The sequence below is a fragment of the Cervus canadensis genome, chromosome 5, assembly GCF_019320065.1.
Source record: "Cervus canadensis isolate Bull #8, Minnesota chromosome 5, ASM1932006v1, whole genome shotgun sequence".
NCBI classification, from domain to species: Eukaryota; Metazoa; Chordata; class Mammalia; order Artiodactyla; family Cervidae; genus Cervus; species Cervus canadensis.
In genome coordinates, this window is record NC_057390.1 from 11,146,411 (window position 1) to 11,172,131 (window position 25,721).

Below are 25,721 nucleotides of genomic sequence, written 5' to 3' on the forward strand. Positions count from 1 at the left end.
TCGCATATAGGGGGAAATGTCAGACTGAGAGTTGGGGGCGGAGCAGGGCAGGCACCAGCTGAGACTCCTGGAGGCGGGGCTTCCACTTCCAGGTCTGGCTGGTCACTTTCCCACCTGGAGAACCCCCTGACTACCTGGTCTGCTAGAGCTCGGCATTTTGCACCACCCAACAGATCCCCACTGTTGAGCACCCCACAGCCTTCCCATGCAGGGTTCTAATGGCAGGGCCTCTGCTGAGGAGGCTGTTGGGAGAGGCAGCCCGGCTGTCAACCCTGGGAGCCCTGGTTGGGTGAGGGAGTCAGGACCGCCAGGGAAAAAAGACAAAAGCACACTTACAAAGCAGCCTACTTGCAAATTAATGGAGCGCAAAGTAAGACTGCTCCAAGTGCTGAGGGAATGCACAACAATGGGGAGACAAGCTGTTGTGTGGCAGGCCTCAGTTTCTCCTCTCCGGGGGAGCTCTCAGAGACGAGGCCCCTGGGTTTCCAGCTAGGATAGCACAGGTGGGGCTCATGTTCAGATGTCCCGTCTCTGAGACTGAAAGGAAAGGAGTCTCAAGTCAGAAGCCAAGAAGCCTTTAGCACCAGAGCAGAGCACCCCTCTGAGGAGCTGCACACCCTCCCCTCACCCTCCACTACCCCTCCTCTCAGGTCAGGGCTCACACTCCAGCTCCACCTTCCTGGGGAGGAAGTTGCTTTTGGACTCTGGGCTGGGAGAGCAGCCCCGTACCCCCACCTGAACCCCCCAACTCAGAGGCAGGTGTGGGACTCTCTCCCCCAGCCCTGCGTCCCTGCCCTGGATTGGGCCCTTGGGTTCACTGCCCTCCCAGGGTGGGTCTCAGCTGGTTGGGGTTCAGGCCACACCCTCCACGGTGGTTCCTGAGGCCGCTCCCCAGCCTCCCTCATTCCCTGGGATCCGGGTCTTTCCTCTCTCCCAGGCATTCGCACATCTCTCCATCTGCATATTTTAACTCCCCCAGCTGCCTTTCCAATTCCTCCCTGCCATTTCCCTCTCCTCCACCCCTCCCCCTGTCCTGCTGTGTTCACTCTCCCGCCCGGGCTGGGGCTTCAGAGCCTACTGTTGGCTGCTGTCTGAGCCTGCCTCCTTCCCAAGTGGGGAGCCAGGCCTGGGGCTTTCTGGATCCCTTGTACAGTGAAGACCTCAGCCAGCCACCTTGAGAGAGGAGCCGAGGTCACAGCCCCACATGGAGAGGACTGGTCTGTCCAGTGTCCCCACTGGAATGAGACCGTGGCCTGCCCCTCACCTGCCTGGGAGGAAACCTCGCTCCATGACCCTGGGGGACGGACAGTGCCTCCAGGGAAAACACACCCTCCTGTCTGTTCCCCCTGCTCTGGCCACCCTCAGGGCCCGAGGTCCCAGTCACTGCCCTTCCTGGTCCTGCTGGAGAAGTTGTGCATGTTAAGTCTCTTCAGTCATGTCCGATATTTTACAACTCTATGGACTGTAGCCCACCAGGTTCCTCTGTCCATGGGATTCTCCAGGCAAGAATAGTGAAGTGGGTTGCCATGCCCTCCTCCAGGGGATCTTCCCAACCCAGGGATTGAACCCAAGTCTTTTTATGTCTCCTGAAATGGCAGTCAGGCTCTTTATCACTGGCGCTGTTGTAGCCATGCGTTCTGGGAAACAAACTCACTCAGAAGGACAATGCAGATAGTGGAGTGTAGTTTATTATACCAGCAGGCCCAAGGCAGAGTCTCCTCTTAGCCAAGGACCCCGACCGACTTTCGTGAAAACCTTATATACCTTAAGTGTACTGCTCAAGCCCACATCCCCAAAATCCTTAAACCTAGCCTGGAAAGTGTTAAAGGGAGATACAATCAGGTTACAGCCATGATTCATAATCAGAAGGGTCAGCTGGTTATATATTGTAGCCTACACCAATGGTGCCATAAAGATTACAAAGGTGATTGACTCCATAGGGGATTATTACATTCTTTTTGGCAATGGGAAATCTTGGTATGGAATCTGATGTTCATCAGTCCAGGAGGCCAGTTCGGCCGTAGGTATGTTATCCCCATGGCTACTGTTGTAGGAAGAGGGGGCCCCCCCTCCAGGGCCCCAAGAGCAGGCTCTTGTCTAACACACAGAAAAGAATTGTCCGAGGAGACACGGGCTGACAAAGCAAGAGATTTTATTGGAAAGGGCACCCAGGTGGAGAGCTCTGCCATGTGGCTTACAGTCTCAGATTTTATGGTGATGGAATTAGTTTCCAGGTTGTCTTTGGCCAATCATTCTGATTCTGAGTCCTTCCTGGTGGCGCACGCATTGCTCAGCCAAGATGGATGCTAGCGAGGATTCTGGGAAGTGGACGGACACATGGTGTCTCCTTCTGACCTTTCCCGAACTCTTCAGGTTGGTGGTGGCCTATTAGTTCCATATTCCTTACCAGGACCTCCTGTCATAAAACAGTTCAAGCGAATGGCTACTAGAGAGCCCGGCCAGGGTGGGTGGTTTCAATCAATGTGCTTCCCCTAACACTGCCAGGCACATAGTCCAAAGCTCACTGAAAGTGCAAGATGGAGTTTCCTAAGATGGAGTCGGCTCGGCCTGTTCCTTTTCTCCCTCAGCGCCACCTAGGAAGCCCCCTGGACTGAGGGAGAGGGAAGGCCAGAAGGGTTTGAGTTTGATTTGGGCAATCCTGTCCTGCTGCTCTTAATCCTATGGAAATTCCCCTCCCCAGTAGATCAATTCAGGCTTAATTCAACAACTGGTCAGATGGTGGGGTCTGGGCCAGTGGGGAGGGCTGGGGGACAGCCCAGCCACTAGGATCTCCCTCCTTCCAGCCGGAAACAAGGGCAGTAACGATAGCAACACTAACACACCTCACTGAGCACTTAGGCTGTCCCCGTCTTTTACTGAATAGAACTTACCAGTAATTGGGTTGTTGTTGGTACCTTAGCAGGCACATTCTGGGCTAGAGTGTCCCGAAATGTGGTCTGGGGATCACCTGTTTCAGACTCAGGGAGGATTCCCAGTGTGGCACCCACAGAATCAGGATCTCATGAGGGTGAGGGAGTCTGCATTTTTAACCCCAGCCTGGGTACGAAAGTTTGGGAACCACTGCTCCCAATTCTGCTGTTCCCTTAGAGCCAGAGTCGCTCTTGGGATTTGTGTCTGGAGATAAAGGTGGTGTGGAATTTGCCTGCCCACACACTGAGGCACGGCCCCCAGGAGCGCCTCTCCCCTGCCTGCTCCAGGAGGGGAGGGCAAGAGTCCCAGTTACATCTTCTTCCCACAGAATAGTCTTCCTCCAGTGAAGGCTGACGCTTCCTGAGGGCAGCGTTAGTACCCACCCAACATCCCTTGGCAAATAATCCATCCTGCTGGCCCACCTCACCCCAGGAGTCCCCCAAGTAGATGGCCTGTGGTCTTCACTCAGACCTGGTGGACTGTAAAGAACGAGATGCTCTGATGGACAACACAGTGAAGGTGGACCCGCCAACTACTATGGCCCCCACTCTGTCTGGAGAGCCTATTCTGTCATGGGGCTGGGGGACCTGGGCCCCAGAGGGAGGCTTTCATATCTCTTTTCTGTCCAAGAATCCCTCCTCTGACACTCACTGCAGGGAGGGATGTTAGCTGTGAGCTGGCGATGATGTGGTCAGAGGATCCAAAGGCAGGAGCCGGAGCAGCTCAGTGACAGCACTTGCGGGGAGTCAGGAGCCCAGATAGCAGCCCTGCCTGCCTCCTGCAGACTTGGCCTTGGCCTTGGGCAAGTCACTGTCTTCCTCTGTGGCTCTTGGGTCAAAGTTGACCAGGCGGCATGTAATCTTCCCACACCCAGAAGAGGATCATCCCCTCCTGGCTATGCACATGTGTGTATGCGTGTTCGTGCATGCGTGAATGTGTGTGTGGTTTGTTCACTATTTCAATGCATGCCTCCTTCAAGGACCATCTTCCTCTGCTGTAACCCCGTGGGGTCCCCCCAGCCCCTGCACAGGAGCAGGGGTCGGCAGCCTCCTCTGTTGTCTCCCCCACACGGGGCCTTCTTTCCACGGTGGACTCACAGTGGGGTGGAGCCCCCACAAAGTGCTCGTTTATGAGCTGTGGTTGAGAGTTCAACCAGCAGTGTTCTTCAGGTCAGGGCCTGGGGAAAGTGGTGCCAATGGGTGACGGTCCCCAGGACAGAATTTCTCCACTACTATTTGACTACTGGCTGGCACTGCCCTTGGGCCCAGTGGGACCCAGCATGGTGGCTTGGCCAGCTTACTCTGTCTCTGGGTCTCATGGCTCCCCCTTCTCTCTCTTCCGCAGGACAGCTCTCCTGCAGGCGCGTCCCCGGCTGCTCCTCCCCGTGCAAAGCCTTGTGTGCCTGGCAGCCTTCGGCCTGGCCCTGCCGCTGGCCATCAGCCTCTTCCCTCAGATGTCAGAGGTCAGTGGAGGGAGGGGCTCAAGGGCAGGACAGGGAAGGTTTGCAGTTTGGTCATTTATGAACCAATACTTAGTGCTGACTCCTTAGCAAGGGGCTAACTAGGCACTGGGCTTAGAAGGTGAATGAGACACGCCCAGGTTCTCACCTCAAAGAGTCAAGGTCAAGCAGTGAACACAATGATGACACAAGGAATAACAAGTGAACGGTGAGTGGTGTGAGGATGGGAGGTGTTCGGCTGTGGGAGGGGACGGTAGGGGCCCAAACGGTGCCAAGAGAGACATGGCATTTCATGGGGCCTGAAGGATGGGTTAGAGCTGCCCAGGTGTGTAAGAAGAGAGGGGGCACATAGGCTGAAGTCACCTGGTGTGAAGGTCGGTAGCTGAGGAAAGCCTGCGTTTCCGGCAGAGAGTGGAGAAGATGAGGGGCTAGGTAAGGGGGGCCTAGGGCCAGGTGGTGCTGGGAAGCTGGAAGCCACCACAGAGGGTAAGTGTTACCAGAAGAGCTGTGCAGAGCAGGACCACAGAGTCCCGATTTTGAATGGTCCCTGTGGTTGCATGCTGAGGCTGGGTTGCAGCTCCAAAGGAGAAGGAGCCTTCAGGAGGCAGTGGCGCACGTCCAGTTAGAGAGGATGGTGGCTTGGACCAGGCTGTTGGCAGCGAGCATGGAGAAAAGTGGGTCCTTTAAGAGAGAGTTAGGAAGCAGCTTTATCCGGATTTGAGGAAGAACTGCATGTGGTGGGAAGACAAGGAACCGGCAGGATATGCGCCTGGCTACCAGGCAGATGTAGGTACTGCTTAACAAGATGGAGACAAGGAGGAGCTGACATGCGGGAGGACAGCGAGTGGAGCTGGATGGGTGCATGGGGCTTGAGGAGCCTGCGGAACACGTGAACGGAGGTGCCCTGTGGGATTTGGCTTTGGGTCTAGAATCCAGGAGAGAGGCCTGGGCTGGAAGGACAGAAGTAGGGGCCCCCAGTCTAAACAGTGTTGGAAGCCAGGGTAGTGGGTGGGATCAGTCAAGGAGTGTGTGGTGAAAAGAGGCCCCCGGAAGGGGGCTGCCCAAGGATGAGTGGCCAGGGAGGTAAGGATGGAGCCAGGTGGGATTAGACTTGGGGGCATCCTTAAACAGCAGACTTCCTGTGAGGTCAACCTCTGTGAGGCTGAAGAGTGTCATTGGTATCTCTGGACATGAAGGCAAACCCCATCCCAAGGGATTGGTGGGGCTCAGCAAGGGGGGTGGAGGTGAGGAAACAGGGTGGCAGGCTGACCTTGGTCTAGAGGCTGGGGATGGAAAAGAGAGAAGGGAAAGGAAGCCAAGGGGAAAGAGAGAAGCAGACCAACCACTGGAATGAGATGTGGGATCAAGAGAGGCTTTGTTTTCACTCTTTACAAGTGGGAGAGGCTGGAGCTTGTGCAAATGCAGAGGGAAGACCTCAGGAGAGAAGGAGGACATTGGAGGGGGAGGGTGGAGAGCAAGCCCGTGAAGTGGGGGAGGCAGGGCACGGATAGCAGTTCAGAGGATTCGCTGGGCGTGGCGACCCCTCTGCACTTCAGTACGGGGAGGCAGATGCGCTTGGGGTGGAGTTTGGGGGTGGGAGGTTAAGGAAGTTGTTCTGATGGCTCCTGGGGTCTCAAGACTGAGCAGAGGAAGTAGGAGAGTGGGAAGGGGAGGTCAGAGGTCAGAGGGCCATGGGGGAGGCTGGAGACCTTCAGAGGGGAGAGAGAGAGAGACGGGGGAGCAAGGAAGTCAGCGAGCCTGGGGGGCAGGGCCAGGGGTCAGCGGAGGGGCTGGCTGGGGGAAGGTACAGGGCTGCGGGGGTGGCCAGGGATCATCTACCCCGAGGTACAGGGCCGGCTCCAGTTTTGTCTGGCTGAGTGAGGATTTGGGAGGCTGGTATGAGTTCAGGAGGAGCAGAGGACCCCAGAACCTTAGCTGGGTTGGGATGAAGGAGCAGTAGCAGGCTGGGTGAGAAGAGCAAGGTGCGGTGCAGAGGCAGACCTGGGGAGGCAGAGAACGCCTGGAGCCACTGAACTCATGGAAGACGGTGGCTGTGGCTGCAGGACTGTGCCTGCTCAGTCCTCGCCAGAGGGGGTGGGTGGGGTGCAGCTTCCCCCAGGCAAGTTGAGGAAGGTGAAAATAAGGTCCTGGGTGTTACACCTAGACTGTGAGGACTGGAGACATAGGGTCTTAGAGTCGGAGGAAGTGACCCAGCCTCCAGGCCCCAAGGAGGGTATGGACTGGCATCACTTCCCTCCACTGAGTCCCAGAGTTTCAGGCAGAAGCTATAACGGGAAAGGGCTCCTGTCTTGGGGGCCAGCCTAAGGCACACGGATGGAAAGCAGTATCCTCATGCCTCCGGGGCCCAGCCTTGTTACAAAGCCTTCCAAACCTTATAGCTCACTCCCAAAGCTGAACAGCTATATCCTGAAGCTTTGGGACCCAAATGGAGCTGGGGGTTCCAGGTTGCCCGGAAGCTCAGAAGATGGGAGGGAGGGCACTTGTTAGTGGTCCCAGCACCCCCATGTGGAAGGCCTGAGCCCACACTCCCCAAAGTCATGAACCGTGTCTCTGTACAGTTGGGCCGAATCTGCGGTTCTGGGCGGGAGTTGAGTGCCCCGGGTGCTTGCAGGCACCTCTGTGTTCAGAAGCCTCGAGTAGCTCCCATATCTCTACCTGACTGCACAGGGGAGGGACCCAGGGCAGAGAAAGCCTACGAGAGAATTGGAGCCTGTCCCATTGGAAGAATTTTCGAGGTCATCCAGTTTATCACCCCCCTGGCTATCTGTGGGGGGAAATGGAGGCCCAGAGAAGCTGAGGGTCCAGAGTCACAGATAAGCCAGGAACTGATGTGGGAGAACACACAGAGGCCCGCTCCCAGTTCAGAGCTCCCAAGAGGTGTTGCATCTGCTTGTTTCATGGGATTTTCTCTCTTACTCTTTTCGCCTGCCCTGGGGCAGTGAGAGAGGAGGGAGCTGGGGCCTCCCTGTGGTGGTGGAGTCTAGAACTGTAGGTCTTTGGAGGGTGCTCCTCTGGGACAAATAACAGAGAAATGGCCACAGTCCAGCCACTCCAGCCTCCAGCTATGGCTGCCGAGAGGTGGTCTAAGTGAGCAACGTCCAGGCTCCTTCCTTTCTCCAGGCCTGCCACAATTAGGCATGAAAGTTAGTTCTGGGTGTCTAACCAAAGTGCCTCTCATTGCAACCCAAGCCTCTTTCTCTAGATTGAAAAGAATGTAGTCATTTTGTAATAAATCTCTAGAACTTTCTCTGGGAAAGGAGAGTAGGGACGTGATTTTCAGAGCCTCCTCCTCACCTGCATCAACCCCACAGAATGCAGGCTGGCCTGCGCATTATGGGGTGTCTTGAGGCCTGTCTCTGACCTATGGCACTAAGGCCATCAGGCTGAGAGGACCTCGTTCCCTCTTTCTTCCTCCCAATTAATTCTAACGAGGTGCTGCTTCTGCTGTGTGGGGATCATGTCTCACATTCCAGAAGCCAGTGGGATTTGCCACAATGAGTCTGGACTTGCTTGGGCTGACCCAACCTTGCCAAGAGCCACCAGGGCTGTCAATAATTAATTAATTAGGTGACCTGGAGATGGAATTTAGGAACTGGTTCCTAGAATGGCTGTCCTGCAGTGATTGGTGTGGGGTTTCCAACCCACTAACCCCAAAAGTTGAGGAAAAAACTTCAATCCCCTCTTCAATTGCTGGAAGAGTTTTGTCTACTCTTTTCAAACTAGTATTTCTGCCTATTAAAATGGTGCTAATTTTAAAATTAAAATTGCAAATGATAATAATTATAGCCACCATTTACTAAATATCTACTAGGGGTCTCTGAGTGCCTTGTATTAAATCTTCCTAATATTCCTTAAGTCAAGGGAGTACTCCTGTTTATCAAGGGGTGTTGCCTAGACAGTTAGATATATGTGTCTCAGGCTCTGGGGAGAGATTTTGGCTGGGGAACATGAAACCTTTGATGCATGGGGGAGACTAAAGCCCTGGAAGTGTCGAGGTTGCCATGGGAGGGAAAGAAAAGCTGTCTTAACAAGGGCAGGAGCAGCCAGGGGAGAAACCTGATGAGCATTTTCATGGACACTGAGGACAAGGCCATTCTGAGGAGGAGGGGGCTCCCTGCAAGTAAGCTGCTGCAAAGGGGACTAGCAGGAGTTGACAAGACTTGGCAGCCCAGGGGTGTAGCTGGACAAAGCAGTTGTGGAGGCAAAGTGGTAGTCAGGATTCTCTCTCTGTTCTGAGAACTGAGCTCAGGGATGGGAAGCCACTGGAGAACAGCAAAGAAAATGTCATTCACCGCTGTACTGTGAGATGGTCAAGGGATGGGACACATTGGGTGGCCGCTGTCCTGTGGGATGGGGGCTTGGGAGCCCAGGGAGAGGGCCGTGATGGGGAAGGAGTCATACAGCCCAGGGCAAAAAGGCATGGCCTCCGGGGGGCCCTGGGGTCCAGTAAGCAGAGGGCCTGGTTGATGTGGTGGTGAAGTATGGATCCAGAGCATGACAGTCCTACAAGGCAGGGACCAGTATTATTCCATGTTTACAACTGAGAAAACTGAGGCATATAAGCAATGTGCCCAAGGCCCAGAGTTGGTAATAATGGAGAGGGCTCTGTATTCACAGAAGGATTCCAAAACCCTCCCAGCCCACCCCCACCTTACTGTCAAATGAGAAGGCACAGGTCTGAACCCCAGAGGGCTCCTTGCTAATTTACCAGTACGAACTTTCCAGTGCCCTCCCCCAGCCCTCCTCCTTCATGGGGAATCCATGTCCACATTCACAGGGACCTTCTGAAGTCTGCCTTTGTTCTCTAACCCAGAGCTGAGGTCAGTTGGGGATGGGGGCCTATAGGCCAGCAGTTTGGGTAGGAAGCCTCCTTAGGAGCTTGAGTGTAAGAATTGGGAAGCAAGGTCTGGCCTCCCTTCTGAGCCCCGGTCCTGTTGCAGGGAATGTGGGGTGTGTCCTGGTGGACCCTGGGACCTGCAGGTTAAGGCTATGGGGCATTGGCCAAGGCCAGCTCAGCCAGGCTGTGCCCAGGCAGCGATGGGCCCATCTGCATCCACACCACAGATATTGGGGTGCTTTCCCCTTTTCCTTGTAGTTGGGAGGGTCGTGTCATAGCCCCCGCTCTCAGGGAGCTCTGTTCTGGGGAGGCAGATAGAAACCCAGTAACCAAGGAATGGGCTGCCGCTCAGGTGATGGTGCAGCTATGATGAAAATAAAGCGGGGGGCTGTGCTGGAGCTTGCCCAGGGCTGCGCAGGTTGCAGAGGCCTTCCTGTGGCGTGTGGGGTCTGGTTTGTTTTGACCTTTCTGCCCTCTCTGGAGATTGGGGCTCTGGGCTCCAGGGCAATGCAGCCAGCTCTGTCCTCCCCCAGACACACATATATATACACGCACGTGCTGGTGCCTCAGGTCCCTCAAGGGAGATGTCCAAGGTCCAGTCTCCGAGCCCATGGGCTTGGCTGCCATGAGAGGCTGGACCTGGGGATGGGCAATGTCCCTCGCACTCTGACAGGCAGCGTTCCCCACCTGGGAGCACTTCCAATCCCGCCTAATGAACCTCTCGTCTCCCCACAGCAAGAAGCAGCACCTCTGCCAAGTCCCCTGCCCGTGGCCCTGCCCGCTGCTGTCTCTGTCTCTGTCTCTCTTTGTGCCTCTCTCCCTCCATTCCTCTGGGCTCTCCCCCACCCCGTTCCCCTCTCTTCCCCCCGCGACTCCCCCGGGAGCTTGGGGGGCTGGGGAGCCGGGCAGCACATACAAGCCGGAGCCATTGTTCGACAATCTGTTTTTGTCTTCATCTTGTTGGCAGGCGGCAGGAGAGGAGCAAAAGGTTAATGAGACTCTGTGCCGCGGGATTACCGCGCCGGCGAGCGGCGGGCGGGCGAGCCAGCCGTGGTGACAGGGAACTAATTAGGAGCAGTTTAACAGGAGGAAAAAGTGAGATCTCCTCTTCACCAACTGTCAATAATTAGCTGGTTTGGTGAGGTTGAAATGTGTCCACAGCAAAAGGTGGGGCTTTTCTGTGGACGAGTGAGGCTCGGGGGTTCAGGGGCCCCTGGGGGCTCTGTCCTGTCCCTAGGTGGGGTTCAGGCCGGGGGCTGCCCCACGTGCCCCGGGCATGCCCTCCTCCCCTCTGCCTGGCATCCCCCCACCTCAACTCTCTGTGTGTTTGGGCTTCACCTCAAAGACCTCCGTTTCCTTTGCCACAAGATGAGGGGTTGGAAGTAAGCTTTCTCCTGGTTCTGTCCATTAGGATTCTGGAAGTGAAACCATGAAACTGGGCCTTGGTACTAGAGTCGGGAGAGCCGTGGCGGGCTGTAGGACCTTAAGTCAGATGCTGACCCTAGGGTGCTTCTCTGGTAGTGTGGGAGCACCACCCTCTGGGGCCAGGCTTGGCTTGCGGATGGTTCTCAGTGGTGAATGGGCAGAACCTTCCTTGGAACATGCCTTGGGGCCCCTGGACCCTCACTCAGCTCCTTAGTCCTCCCAGCAGCAATAGAGGTGGGAGCACAGGAAAGACTGGCTGGACTGCCTCTGTAGGGCTGGGGGCTCCCCGAGTGTGCCTGTGTCTCTCTGTCTCTCCCCTGCACCAGCTTTGCAGGGTCTGCGTGGGGCCAAGGTGTCTGGTTCACTAGCAGCGAGGGTTGTTGCCCTGTGATTGTTGATTGTCGATTGTTGGTTTGTTGGTCCCTGACACCTTAGCAGAGAACCCCCGCTCTGCCCCTCCAGGCTCTGCCAAACACCTTGACAGGAAGAAAAGACATCATCTGAGCCCCCCCAGGGCTTCCTGCTCAGAGCTCCCCGTCAGCCCTGCTAACCCCCCAACCTCTCCCTCTCAGCCAAGCCCTTCCTTAACTCAGCCCTGCAGGGTCTAGGGCATCAGAAGCTTAGGCCCTCCTATGTCCTCACTCTAGTCATCCCGGTCTCAGAGACTGGCTTTTAGAGGTCACATGCATGCTATAGATGAGGTGTTTGAATGTCAAGCTTAGCCATGCCCCTACTCACTCCCCTACTCCTCCCAGGTCCCCCTCCCAGCTTCCATAGTTAAGAAACAAAGAGGCACACCATCCCTGTATGGGAAAAAAATGTGGGTACCCCCAGTGGGTACCAGAACCTCCACCATCTCTCTCCTCATCACTAGCCCTGAGGAAAATGATAGCAACCAGCTTGGCTGGAAGCTGTGACCTGCCAGAAGCAAATGTCTCTCCCAGCATGCCTCTTTTTCTCTGAGAAAGCCTTTGAATTCCCAAGAAGAATGGAAAAGAGTTGGGAATGGGCTCAGGTTCATATTCAGGTCTTCCCAGGTGGCACTAGTGGTAAAGAACCTGCCTGCCAATGCAGGAGATGTAAGAGACATGGGTTTGATCCCTGGGTCGGGAAGATCCCTTGGAGGAGGGCATGGCAACCCATTGCAGTATTCTTGCCTGGAGAATACCATGGACAGAGGGTCCTGGTGGGCTGCAGTCCACAGGGTCGCAGAGTCAGACATGACTGAACTTAGCACACAAGCTGTTCTGGAAGAGGTTCCTCCTCCAGGAAGTCCTCCCTGATGAGCCCCACTAGGATCTGTCTCACCCCACACGTGTAGACTCTGGTCACATGTTTCCTGCATCCCACCTCCCTCCCCAGGATGGTAGTACTGTCTCCAGGCATCGCTAAGGCTAAGAATTGGCACTGTTTATCAACACCTAATGCAGAGCATGGCTCATCTGGGCTCACCTTGACTTGATTGCTTCCTGCTTCTCCCACTCTTCCAGGGCTGACACGAGACCAGAGGTGATGTCTAGGGGGTATCGTGTCCCTCTTGGGTCCACAAAGACTGACCATCTCCCAGAGCAGGTGTCTCCTCCCCTCCAATCTCAAATCCATTTCCTACTTTGCTTGGAGATGTTTGTTTGGGGCTTTTCTCCTTTACTGCTTTAATCAGTCCCTATTGAACTCTGAAGCGGGCTATTTTTGCCATCAGAAATCTGCCGCCTCCCCGCCCGCTGCTTTCTTGGAGTTTGCCCACAGGACCCCCCAGGAGGGATGGATGGGAATGGCAAAGCCGCTCAGAGCCCAGGAACGCCAACGCCACCTGTCATGTTGCCTGTTCTGCACACCCCCACCCCAAACCTGCGCGTGCACGCAAGCCCACACACGAGCACGTGCACGAACATGCACACACGTGCCCTGGTGACAGGCATACACCTCTCAGTCCATCCCGCCCCAGCTCTTTCCAGGACCTTCTAGAACACCTATCTAAATAGAGGGCAGGAAGGAAGGAGGCTTGGTTATGCAAAGCTTTTGCAGAGACAATTAAACGGGTCAGTATATGTGAAGTGTTTAGGTGTACCTGTGAGCCGTGAGGAGACATAGGTGAGGAAGACCTAGGCTGGTGGTGGGATAACCATGGAGTCCTGCCTTCCTTTAAGCAGGTTTTCTAAGCCTCCAAAGGGTTCTCTCATCCATTTCTTGATATTATCCACATCCCAGCCCCAGGAGTAGAAAATCTCCCCACCACACATACGGGGAAACTGAGGCCTGAAGAAGGTGGAGGTGGGAGAATGGTTCTGAGATTGGCCAACCAAGGGGCCCCTCAGGAGCTCCAGTGGGGAGGGGTCTCTGCACATTCCCTGGATGCACATCGCTGGGCAGTTGGCGGGGGGCGGGATGGAAAATATAACGTAGGATCCCTGGACTTGAGGAGTTCAGTTTGGTTCAACTTTTATCAAGGACTGACTATGCACATAGCTGGTGAGAGTACAAATCAGTGTGTAGCTGGGGGTGTGATGGAGATGAAACAAGTGCCAGGGACACGAGAGGCAACAGCAATGGATTTGGTCTGAGAAGATCAGGGGAGGCTTCCTGGAGGTGGCAGGCAGCCTTAGCGGATTAGGCCTCAAAGCCTGAACACATGATGGAGAGGAGTTGGTGGATGAGGAGGCAGGAAAAGGTGGCAGAAGGCTTTGAGTGTTCAGTCAATGAGTCTGACGTTCATTGGGAAGGCAGTAGGGCCCAGCACCACCACTGGAGGCCTGACCCAGGGATCTAGGCTCAGGCCCCAGCTGCTCCCCAGCCCTGGCCTAACACCCCTGCCCTCTGAGAATGCTCAGGGTGATGCTCAGGCCTGGGTGTGCATATCTAAGCAGGACCTGAGGTCTGCCCAGCCCTGATGAGAGAGGGTGGTTTGCGGCTACCCAGTGGGCAAGTTGGTTCCGTGCTTGGCAGAGTTGAACAAGTTGGTGCTGGCCTGGGCTTTGGATCTGTGTCAATGTCGCCGCCACCTGCAGACCCTCAGAGGCCCAGACCCCTGACCAGGAGCAGGAGGCAGCTTTGAGCCATGTCACAGGGTCATGCATATCACCCCACCCCCTGCCCAGCGCCTTTGAAAAGGAGGCAGAAAAGCCACCAGAAGAAAGGCAAGGAGGAGGAACTTCTTTGTAGTAGGTAAAAGCCCCAGAGAATGGGGCACAGGCCGGGGATCCAGTTTCCTGTTTATGTCTCAGCACCTTAGCTCCAGGTTCAAATATGTAAACTATCCGCTGGCTGCTGGCTGCAGGTGTGTGTGTGCTCCCAGGCTGCAGAGGCAGAGGTGGCCCCACATGCATTCCTGACTCTGCCCCCCATCCAAGATGAGCCAGGAGACAGAGGCGAATAGCTCAGGGTTAACCCTTCCAGCTCCACCAAGGAAGCCCATCCGGCCGCTCTAGGGTGCTCTGGGGCCAGTGGGTCTGGGGGTACTCCAGGGAGGCTGGTGCTTCCTGCTTGCTGCCTCTGACCTTAGATGCAACTGGAAGTTCTGGGGCTATCTGCTCCAATGGGAGCAGAGTCTGAGCTGGGTCTGGAGACTAAGGTGGGGCCTCGGCTGGGGAGGGCATCTGGATGAGGCTGTGGGACCAGGGTGCAGTTCTGCCTGGCAGTCCGTGAGGGTGAGCAGGGCAGCACTGCTCATCTCAAGGCAAAGCAGGCCTGTTCCCAACAAACCATGTCTTCTTGACACCCCCAGTTCTGAGGTGGGGTACCATCAGCCCATGCTGCTGGTCAACAGGCACCTGGGGAGGGGTTTATCAGATGAAGGGAGGGACCCAGAGGTCCCTGCAGGCCCCCTGGGCTGCCTGCCCTGGGTCACCCTTCTCCCTGTGGCCACTCCTTGTCCGGCCTCCTTTCTCCTGGTCACCTTCTCCCCAGAGGAGGCCCTTCAGAGCTTCTCTGTGGTCAAGCCCCTGCGCTTGGCCCCCTCCCCAGGGGTTCTAGCCTTCTGGGCTGATGCCAGTGGCCTCTTCTTGCTACACTCACTCCTCTCACTGGGCCTTGGCCTCTCCCTCCATCCGCAACCCACCTGTGAACCACCGTGGCCATCACACCATTTGTTCTGCTGCTGACGTAGCACATGAAGCTGGATTCTGCTTCTCCCCTTTCCCCAAGTACCAGGGGGAGCCCCGGAGAACACATTCCCGGTCTCTACTTCAGGGCCCTGGAGCTGGTTAGCTGCCCTCACGCAGTACCTGAACAACATTCATTTACCAGCACAGCCCTGGATATGATTTCTGTGGAGGAGACTCAGGTCCCCCCCCCATCCACCCCCCCACCAACTGCAAAGAGGTGATCGTCAAAGGGTAGGTAGCTCAGAGGTCCCTGCCCCGCCCTCCCCTGCATCAGCATCTGTGAGCCCAGGAGAAGCTGGGGCATTGGCTCAAGCCACAGCTATGGTCAGAGAACTGGAGAGGCCTTAACCTGTTGAACTGGCCCATGAGAGAAGTGAGAGAGGCTAGTGAGGGTTAGGAGGAGGTCATCAAATCCCACCCAAATCCCGCTGCCAAGACCAAAAACTAAAGCCTCTCAGTCCTCGCCGGGGCCATTCTGAAACTATTTGCCTGATGTCCACACTGCCTGTTGTCTGTGGCGCCCTCCATCACTGTCTCCGCTCCTTGGGCTGGCCCCCCAAGCCCACCATCATGGGCTTGTTCCCTACACCCGCCCCTCAAATGTGCCTGTTCCCTAGGCCTGGCGCCCTCCCCTGCCATCTGCTCTTCTGGGCAAGCTCCTCTACTCCGGGGCTCTGACTGTGCTCTCACATCCAGGGCTCACTCTTCTGCCCAGGCCCCTGCCCAGAGCTCCACCGCCAAGACCTGCCTGCCTCCTCCGCTTCTCAACCTGGGAGACCCAAGCCTACCACACTCCCACTCCGACCCACCCCCCATATTCCCCTGCCTCTGAGAATGGCGTCACCAGCCACCCCGGCTCCCGAGCTAGAATTAGGAATCATCCAACGCACAGTCATCCTCCACACCTCCCTCTCACCCCCACATGGAATTGGTCATCAACTCCTAAGGGTTTTGTCTTCAGAAAGGATCCCCAGCACAGCCTCCCATCAGCCCCCACTGGGAGCATCATAGGGAGGACCTGGCACCTTTCTCTGATGCCTGCAGCTGCCCCCTCACTTACTCCTCCATCCCACTACCACCAGCAAGATGGGGATCTTGGACCACCCCTGCTCAGAAGCCTTCAATGGCTCCCTATTGCCCTCAGATAAAATGCTGACATGTTCATGTGGCCTACGAGGGCCTGCCTGTCCCAGCTCCGCCTCCATTTCTTCCATGTTCCAACCTGTCCACCGTTGCCCACACCAAACATGCCATGCTGGCCAGCTAATGCTCTTCCCTTCCCCAGCAAGCTTTTCCTGCCCTCTCATCAAAACGCCCATTTCTTCCTGGCTTCCCTCCCCTGAGAAGTCTTCCTTTCCTGTTCTTTCATCAATGCATGGTAACCCCCAGTGCATGGTAACTCCTCCCCAGTTGCCATGGCACTTTATCTCTCTGGAATCCATCTGTTTTTCTGTCTGACTCCTCCCCTAGACTTGAAGCTTCTCAAGGGCACGGGCTGGTCTTGTCCATCTCTGTGCCCAGCCCAGTGTATGGCGTTGGCAGCCATAAGCATCTGCTACTTAAGGGCCGACTGAATTGAAATGAGAGGAAAAGTCTTAGATGCCATCTGTCCCCAAGTGCCTGCTCCTGAGCTGAGGGGCTCGACCACCGCCCTCCCCCGCAGCCTTCCCATTGCCTGCGTCTCCCCCCTGCTTCCCTCCTACCTGCTGTCCTCAGCTCAGTGGGGAGCTGGAGGGGGGAGCCTGGGTCTGCGACAGCTCCACTGGGAGGATAAGGTCTCGGTCTCCACCAGGGCCAGTGCTCTCCAGGGAACGGGCCGAGGAGGCTGTGGCCCTGGCCCGTGGTCCTCCACCATGGTGGTGAGCAGCCTCTCTGATTTTAATGCGGGACTCAGTGCTTCAGTGAAAGCCGGCATGGGAAGTTGCTAATAATGGCACTAAAATAAAATATGCTACATCTGTTATGGGTAGCAGAACAAAATTAGCTGCTCACACCTCTGACATCCAAGATGTCTTAACTTAAAATACTCCTTGGCTTACTTTACATCATTTACTGATTATATTTAAAAGAAATACAATTTTGCAATTACTGTTCTTTCCAGCGTGATATCTATGCATCATTTTCCTTTTATGTTTATATATTTCTCCTTCATTAGTGCAGTCTGAAGGGTGATTAGGATTCTTCAAACATTTTACAGAGGTTAAACGTTGATTAAGATTTAATTATTACTGTAAATAGCTTGGAATGACATATGGTGCAAAAGCCTGACATATGTGCATTTGAATAAATGAAGTGCTATTTCCCAGGATGCCTCAGTAGCTGTTTAACAGCTTTCCCGAAGGGTTATGTTACACCTCATGGTAAGATTGCTGGGATGTTATATTTTGTTGGTTTTTGCAGCTGAAAGCTAAGAACAGTTTTCCAGTTTTTTAAAAACATTGAATATTTTAAATACCTAAATTGTTTTGCACAAATTTTTGCTAATTTGTCTAACTAGGTTAAACATTTTCAAAAGCATTTAGATTTTTAAGCGTGGGCGCTGTGCATTGTGTCAGTGGCAGCGTGGGGACGAGGGGAGCTGGGGGGTGGAGGGGACTCGGAGGCCAGCGGGGTGGGGAGGGAGGAGGTGGCGTGAGGAGAGCGGGTGGGGAAGAGGCCTGGGCCCTGAGCCTGGTTCTTGTCTCTTTGGCCTTCTCAAGTGGCCTGTGGATTGGGGTACCAGAGACCACAGGGAGAGGGTCCCTGCCAGCTGCAGTCCACAGTGAATCCCCTCTTGTCTGGCCGCAAACATAACTGAGTTCTCCGAAAGCTGGGCCAGGCCATGGCACCTCCTGCCTGCTCCCCAGGGTTGCGGTGTCTTGATATATAGCAGGTACCTGGGATCAGGCTCAGCTGAGCTGACTTACAACTGGTGCTTCCTGATTCAACCCAGGGCAGGTGTCAGGCCGGGGCCCCTCATGGAGGAGGTAGTGCCTCCCTCTCAGCTCCCTCAGGTTTAGGGGCTCAGGCATCCCCACTGGCTCAGTCCCCAGAGCTGTGGATCAACATCTGGGCTGCTGTGGGGACTCCAAGGGGACCCTACCCTCCCAGTACTTTCTGCCTTTCTTCTTTCCACTCATTGACTCAACACTTAAGAACACCTACCGTCTCCTGGCACGGGGGGCCTTGAGGACGCAGGATGCACAACAGCACGCACTCGCTGCCTCATGGAGCTTGCAATCTACCGTGGGAAGGGGAACAGGGGCAAGCAGTCAGCCTCAAATCATGTGCTACAACAAGTGTACAAAGGGAAGCAAGTGTGGGGCTGGAGAGGTGGCCACACCCAGCCTGGGCAAGGGAAGATGTCTGAAGCAGAGGCCTGGAAGCTGAGCTGAGGTCCAGGGAATCAGAGTTGGCCAGGCAAGGAAGTGGCAGAGGGGCAGCTCAGCAAAGACGCGGGGTGTGAATAAGCCCGCAAATCTGAGGCACTGTGATAGGCAGGTGTGCTGTGTCCCCAATCCCACGGACAGGGTGGCGAGTGGGAGGCAGGGTCTGGGTCCCCGAGGGCAGTGGTGCCGATGAGCCATTTCATAACAAAGAGAGGCATGATCGGACTTGCTGCTGAGAAGGCTCACCCTGGCTGTGGTGAAAGAGGGACTGGAGGAGGTGAGACAGTGAGGGGAGGAGAGTGGAGGTCTGGAAGCCCCCAGGGTCCCTAGCCAGAGCACTGTTGGACGTTGGTGTGAAGCTGGGGTCAGGGAGGAAGAGACAGGAATTCAGTTCTGTTCTAGATGGGTCAAATAGAAGTACCTATGGAGCTGTGTGCAGGGAAGAGGGACCCCGAGACCGTGAGAAGCGTCCAGTAGGTGTCACAGAAAGGGAGCTAGGAGTAACCTTGGAGAGAAAGACTTTTGTGGAGGGGAGTGGAAACAGAAACCAGGTTTGCAGTGGGTTGGGAAATCAGTGGGAGCTGAGGAGATGGAGCTGCTCTTAAAGGAGTGGACAATGCCTTAAAGAAACGTGCTTGTTATGGGGGGAGAGAGACCCAGTGGTAGCAGGAACATGACCTGGGGTAAGAGGGGGTATCAGAGGGGAGGTTCTCTGCTAATGAGCAGGAGCCCCTGAAAAGGTGGGGAACAGGGTCGGCCATCTGGGAGTGGTCTCTGGTGTGGGGTCCTCCGGGGGGAGGGATAACCGCAGTGGGGCAGCAGAAGGGCAGATCCGGAGCAGTGTGTGGACACAGGTAGGTGGTGCGTTTGACAAGAAGCTGAGGGGTGCCTTGTGAGGCCTTCTGTTTTCACTCCATAGTAGGAAGGTGAGTGGGAAGCTGAGGGCGGGGTGGCTGAGGAGAGCAGAGGAGGCTTTCGGCAGCCTCTGTGGAGAATGGGAGACAGAGCTGACCGGCCATATGGCCCAGGGGTGGGGATTTGCTGGCCACCGTGAGGGTCCAGCCAAAGTCACGACAGTGAAAGTTGAGCAGTCTCTGCTAGTGGTCAGCTTCAAGTAGGGAGAAGGTAGATGCATGACTGAGCTGCTCCTTCTGCCAGTCAGGTCAGAAGGGCCTTGCAGCCTGGAGACGCTGGAGCGGTGGCCTCTCACATCCAGGCTGGAGGGGGAGGGTGTGAAGACAGCTCTAGAGAGTCTGGGGCTGGGGTCGCTGGTCTGAAAGCAGATAGGAGAGTGAGGAGGGTGCCTGGAGGGACAGGGGACGGTGGGGTGCAAGAGGGTAGGGTTTGGATTTGAGTTTGGGTGGAACAGCCCCGGGGGTGACCAGGCCCAGGGTGTGGCCTGGGCGTGTTTTGTGCACTGTTGGGGGCGAGGTCCTTGGAGATGAGGGAGACGGAGAACTCAGAGGGGAGGACTTTCCCCTACATGGACGTGCTGGCAGCGGATGAGGTACAGCCTTGGCTGGAAGGGGTGTCGTGAGCCCCTCAGCAGAAGGACAGTAGAAACGGGAGATGTGTCACTAGGCGGCATGCGTGGGCCCTGGCTGGGGTGCCGGGGGCAGAAGGAGAAGCGTCAGTACCAGGCGGTCCTGACCGCTGCTCCCAGCTCCCCACTTGTCCCCTCCCTCCCATCCCCCTCACCTTTCCCCTCTCTCTCACTCTCTCCTCAGATCGAAACAAGCCAGTTAGAGCCTGAGATTGCCCGGGCCACGAGCAGCCGGACAGTGGTGTACAACAAGGGTCTGTGAGCAGTGGCTGGCCGGCCGGCCTGGGGACAGAGCGTTGTCCAGGCCCGGAGTTGGGGGCAAGGAAGGAGTCCTGTGGGCTGCACCTGCAGGGAGAGACAAGCTGACCCCCTGCCCAGTCCCAGGCCACCTGGGGGAGTACTCCCTCCACAGTGGTAGGGAGACTAATCTATTCACGAATTAACATAAGGGAGAAGAATTCTGACACATTTACTATAAAAAATAATCAAGTGCATTTCTGGGCCTTACGTGGGGTTGTCAAAACTCTACTTAGCACAATTATGTGTGAAGCTGAAAAATTGTAGAGTGCCCATGGGGTAGGGTTAGGATCCTTTTATACTTGATTTCTTTTTTATTTTTAATCAGAATCAAGCCTCGGTTACAGCTGCCCAGAGGCAGCAGGTGGTGGGAGGAGGAGTAGGCCTGGGAGTTGGTGGTCTCGGTGGCTGGGCTGCTGGTTTTAAGATGCTACTGAGGCCAGGCCCGATAGCTGCCTGGGCTGGGGAGGGGAGGCAGGCAGATGAACTAGCTGTGAGGAAGTTCCTCAGCAAGTGGTCCAGGAAGTCAAGGGGCACTGGAAGATTCCTTGGGCCGCTGGCTCTGAGTGTGGCCAGCCTTCATTCACGCCACTCCTGCAAAACCAATTCCTCTGCATGAAGCCCAGTGCCACACTGAGGCTGTCGTCACCCTTCATGCAGCCCTGATCCATTTGAAACCCAAGATGATTCCGGCTCCAGGCAGGAGGCCCTAAGAAGGAGTAGTGTTTGGCGGAAACTGTGCCTGCGCTCTGGCCTCTGTGGGAAGGCCTTCCTTCCAGGCACAGGCTGGAAGCCGGGTGTTGGGGCCGAGGGTGGGGCTAGAGCCAGGCTGCCTGCTGTCATTTCCAGCCACTGGGTCGCCTACCAGCTCATCATTTCCCGAGCAGGCGGGTGTTGTGCCCAAAGCCCAGATCTCTAGGCATCGACCTGAGAGCATCAAACCTAGGAACAGCAGGCCCTAGCTCTGGCACTAATGGGCTGTGTGACCTTGGACAAGTCTCCTCCCTTCACTGAGTCTCCACTCTCTGCCTGGAACCAGAGGACTGTACGGAGGCGTTCCCGCCTGCTCTTTCAGCTAGACTTCATCTTTGCCCGTCCTGCTCAGTTGCTGGGCAGTCCAGCACATCCCCAATGTGGACAGCGGACTGGGAACGGGGCAGGCTCCTTTGGGAATGGCCAGCGGTTGGCCTCAGCACCAGAACCTTGCCCTTCTGTGTGTGAACATCCTGGGAGCACTTGACCTTTGCCAAACACTATACAGTTCTGAAGCAGGGGGCAGAGTGCCTGCCTGGGCCTGCGTGTGCCCACGTGCCCATGCTGTCACCTCTCACTGAGCACAGGTCTCCGAGGCCCCTTGCTGCTGGCTCCCGTTGGCAGGCCAGGAAAGAGGAGAGCTCTGCAGGAGCTTTGCAGAGGGAAGCAGGGCCTGCAGTGAGGGTGAACGGGATAACCCCCCTGCCACACACCCCTCTGAAAGGCCCAAACAAAGAGGAAGCCTGGCCTCCAGGCATCCCTCACCTGGCCCTAGCAGGAGTGGAGCCTTTGATATGCAGCCTCGGCTCCCCTGGTGACTTCACCCTGAGAGAGAGACCTGGCCAGAGATGAACACACACCGAGGCAGGAAAGACCAGTGCAGGGCAGAAAGTGTGTGGCCATGGGCGGCTCTTCCTGTCTTTAGGGCAGGGTAGTTGTGAGGTGGGCCTTCACAGGCATTGACACCACGTATCCCCAGAAGGCCCTGCTGCCCTCTCCTCCCAGCCAGACCCTGGTGCCCCCCAGCTAGCTCTGCAGGGTACTGCTCTGAGGGCTCCCCACTTTCTGAGGGAGCAGCCCATCAGTAAAGGGAGAAGACGGAGACAGCATGGAGGATGTGAGCAGTGTCGGACGGGCAGGTTGTTTTTAGCTAATCCCTCTGTAATGGTAATGTGCCAATGACTCGGGGCTGGGCATGTCTGGGTCCTCTCGTGAAAAGCTCACTTCAAGCTCACCTTGCCCCATCTCTCACAGGGTCTTGTTCTTTTGCACTTTGCCTTGGGACCAAAACTGCCCACCGCAGCCCCTCTCCCATCCCCTCCAGGGCCCTGGCAGAGACGGGGGCCTTTCCAACTCAGCCTGTGTGCTCGCTGCCCCAGCCCTGGGAGTCCTGTGGCCTTGGCATCTCATAACCTACTTACTTTGTCTCCTGGGTGATTTCCGGTCATGCTCCCAATGCAATTTCATGTGAGCTAAGGGGGTTTCTCCTGGGGAGAGGGGAGTGAGGGGTGGGTGCCAAAGGATCCTGATCTCAGTTTAATAGTGACAGAGGTTCAGCTGGCCATGTTGCTGAGTCCTGGTCTGGCTGCATTAAATGCCGTGAGGGTAAACTTTTGGTCAACATCCATCCTCCACTCTGCGGAGGCCAGAGGACAAGAGGCCTCGTGGGCAGATTGGTTCATATCTAGGGTGGAGGCTGAGGCAGGACCCACTGAGGGCAGGGCCTGGCCCAGCTGTGCCATGGTACAAGGGATGCCTGCTGCTGATCTTGAGCCCTGATGTACTTACCCACCCTCCTCTGGTCACTTCAAACATTCCCTCAGGCTTGGGGCTAACCTGCTGCCATCCCAGAGAGCAATCTGAGAGCACAGGGACTAAAAGCCCAAGACGTCGAGATGACCAACCGACCCCTTTCCAATTCCTGACTGTGAGCCAGCTGATCTCCTGTCCTGATGGCCTGAGAGGAGAAGGGCCGGTGGACGGAAGCAAGGTAGATTTCCAGCCCTGGGTCAGAGCGAGTGAGGCGCCAGCACTCATGCCTCATTCACTCCCAGGGTATTCTGCGGTGTCTTTTTAACCTTCTCAGAAAATTTCTCAAACTCTGTGATTTATGTAATACTATTGAGGTGTGGGCAATAAATGATGGATTTAAGGCATCAGGGCTTGGCTTTGTGAATTGTGGGTGGGAGAGGTGGGGTTGGGGAAACACAGTGGGAACAAGCCAACAGCTGACTGAGGATTTTGCGGGAAGGCCCTGAGGAAGGTGCAAACCAATCCTCTAGGAGGGTCAGGCCTGCTGGGAGGCCCATAGGGAAAGAGAGACAGAAGGATGGAGGAGCAGGAGAGGGCAGAAAGCTGGACAAGCGGGTGACTTGAAACTCTGCCGAGGGACCCTTTACAAAGCAGGTGCTGAATGCAGCACCCACTAAGGGCCCACTGCAAGGAAATGAGTAGAAAAGGGATTCTGGTAGATTTTCAGCTGCTGATAGCCAGAGGACAGGAGGGAGGCATTGCGGGGGGCGGGGTGGGGGGATGCATTCTGGACAGCCTGGGGGCCAGGAGGGACTTCAGAGGGAGAGGTGTGAGCCAAGTAGAATGGTACCTGGCATTGGCAGTTGTGCAAGGTACCATCCCTGGCAACTCTGCCCCTTTCGGACTCTTCCACAGTCCCTCGGGGCCAGGCCTTGGCCACCTCCTGACAGCTCTGGCTCCTCCAATTCCAGGCAGCTCCCAGAGTTCCTGCAGGGGTGAGGCCTGGCTTCTTGTCTGGGACCTCCAAGCATCGTGCACCCTCTGCAGGAAGAAGCTGATGGAGCTGATGGCCTCCCTGCCAGGGGGACCAAGTAGTGGAGGTGTGGTTCATGGTCAGACAGCCCCGGGTTCCCGCTCCAGTTTGGCCTCAGCATGACTGTGACTTCTAGCTGATCACTTCCTCCATTCACCCATTCATTCGGTCAGGTGTTTATGGAACATTTCCAGCAGCACTTTGGTGTGATTAAGGCTATAAAGTCAAGAACAGCATCGCTCGCTGGACTGGGGTAAGTATTGGAGAGACCAGGTGAGGAACGCACCCAGACTCTTCTCCACACGCCTCCCGGTGTCAGAGGGGCTGCTGCCCCCCCCCCCCCCCCACCTAGGCACAGGGCCTCCCTAGGAGGGTGGGAGGGGGAAAAAGGATGGGGGAGGGGTCTGTTCTCAAAGTGGTACTTTTAGGTCAGGGGCCGCCTGGTCTCTGGGGAATTTGCTAAGAGCCTCACTGGCCACGGCTGCCATCCGGACGGAAATCCTTGACTCTCAGGACAGACGCAAATCCCTCCTGGGAGCTGTTTGTTGTTTTTAGCTAGTTCGGGGTCTCAACTTCTGCCCAGCCCAGAGATCACTGACACTCCAGGAATGTGGCTTCCCCGGCCCCATCCCCACCCACTGGCCCCTAGGGCCTCCCTCCTCCCACTCAGGCCATGGTTAGGAGGAGAGTCAGAGTGCCAGCAGAGGAAAGCAGTGACGAGTGACACTTTCCCAAGGCCCTGGGGAGCCCAACCTCCTTTTCAGGATGGAGCCTCCCTCGGTCCCCCAGAGCTGCTGCTGCTCGGGCCCTCTCACCCATCCCACTGCCCTTGACTAGCTCCCCAAACAGGAAAGACTCAGCATTCCCTGAAAGGCCTCACCCCCCAGGACCGTGCTTCCCTCAGTACCAGATGTGTCTCTCAGGCAGTAGCCCAGAAGTGTTTGTGTCTCACTCCGAGGAAGCTGCTGGCAGCCTGTCCAAGGTCAGAGCCTGGCTCCTTCTCGACAAGGACAGCTCCTCAACCGGAGCTAGGATCTGGAGACCCCACCTCGCTCCAGTTCCCTGGGCCTTGCAGAGGGGTGAAGAGAAGGAAGGAGAGAACAACATGGAGAAAGAGAAGGCGTACAAATGAGGAGATAGACATAGGCACCAGACACCCCTTGAAGACCCCCACCCAAATCCAGCGGGGAAATGAGGGCAGGGGGCTGCCATCAGCCCCCGGCTGGCTCTCAGCCTCTGCACACGTGTGCACGCAGAGGGACGGGCAGTAGAGCAGGGCCCTCACTCTTTTCCAGAGGCTAGCTGCAGGAAGACACTGGAGATGTCAGTGAGCCGGCAGCTGCAAGGCCGAAGACAGCTGGAGCCAGCAGAGGCTTTAAGTAGGGAAATGGATATTCAGCCGTCACCGGAGCAGAGGGTAGTGTGAACAGGCAAGACTGCTGGGGAGACCGGGGAAGAGACCTCTGTGGCAGTCAAGGTGAAGGACGAGGGGCCTGGACCAAGAGGTGGGATGGGATGGAGAGAAGTGAGGAGGTTCAGGACTGCTCAGCTCCTGCTGATTTGTGTGGAAAGGATGGCCGAGGACAGTCCAAGATGGCCCTGGATTCCTGGCTTTGTTAGTTGAGGACATAGAGAGTGGTGCCATTTCTCAGAGCTAAGGAACAGAGAAGGAAGAACAAATTTGCAGAGAAGATGATGCATTCTGTTCTGCAAGTTATTAGAGGTTCCTATGAGACAACCAAGTCGAGATGTCAGAAGTCAGTTGGGAGTGCCTGTCTGGAGCTCAGGAGGCAGGGCGGGGTATCCAATCCCCATCCATGTAGATTGGCATGTTGTCCATTTACTGATTCCTCGGTGGCTCAGATGGTAAAGAATTAGCCTGCCAATGTAGGAGACTGGAGTTCAATACCTGGATTGGGAAGATCCCCTGGAGAAGGGAATGGCAACCCACTCCAGTGTTCTTACCTGGAGAATTCCACAGACAGAGGGGCCTGGCAGGCTACAATCCACGGGGTCACAAAGAATCAGACACTACAGAGGGACTAACACTTTGACTTTTCACCTGGAGCTAAAGGAACAGAGGCAACCACCCGGGGGGAGCATGTAGAGGGAAAAGAGGAAGACCTGGGCAGGAACCTCCAGGGGTCCCCATCTGTGAGGACTTGCAAAGAAGCTCAGCCCCAAGAAAGGGGTTGTGGGCTG

At 56.0% G+C, this 25,721-nt stretch overlaps 1 protein-coding gene across 3 annotated transcripts in view; it reads left to right on the forward strand.

Moving 5' to 3' along the window:
- The window catches only part of SFXN5 (sideroflexin 5), a 124,670-nt gene extending 101,780 nt beyond the window's left edge, over positions 1-22,890 (forward strand). For 2 of the 3 annotated variants that reach the window (XM_043468188.1, XM_043468187.1), the window contains 2 exons: positions 4,276-4,393; positions 19,869-22,890. In XM_043468188.1, the coding sequence (XP_043324123.1) occupies positions 4,276-4,393; positions 19,869-19,946 (196 nt within the window). In that variant the 3' untranslated portion in view covers positions 19,947-22,890. The remainder of the gene's footprint in view (positions 1-4,275; positions 4,394-19,868) is intronic. The other variant, XM_043468190.1, reaches the window with a different exon arrangement.
- Positions 22,891-25,721: the final 2,831 nt, after the last annotated feature.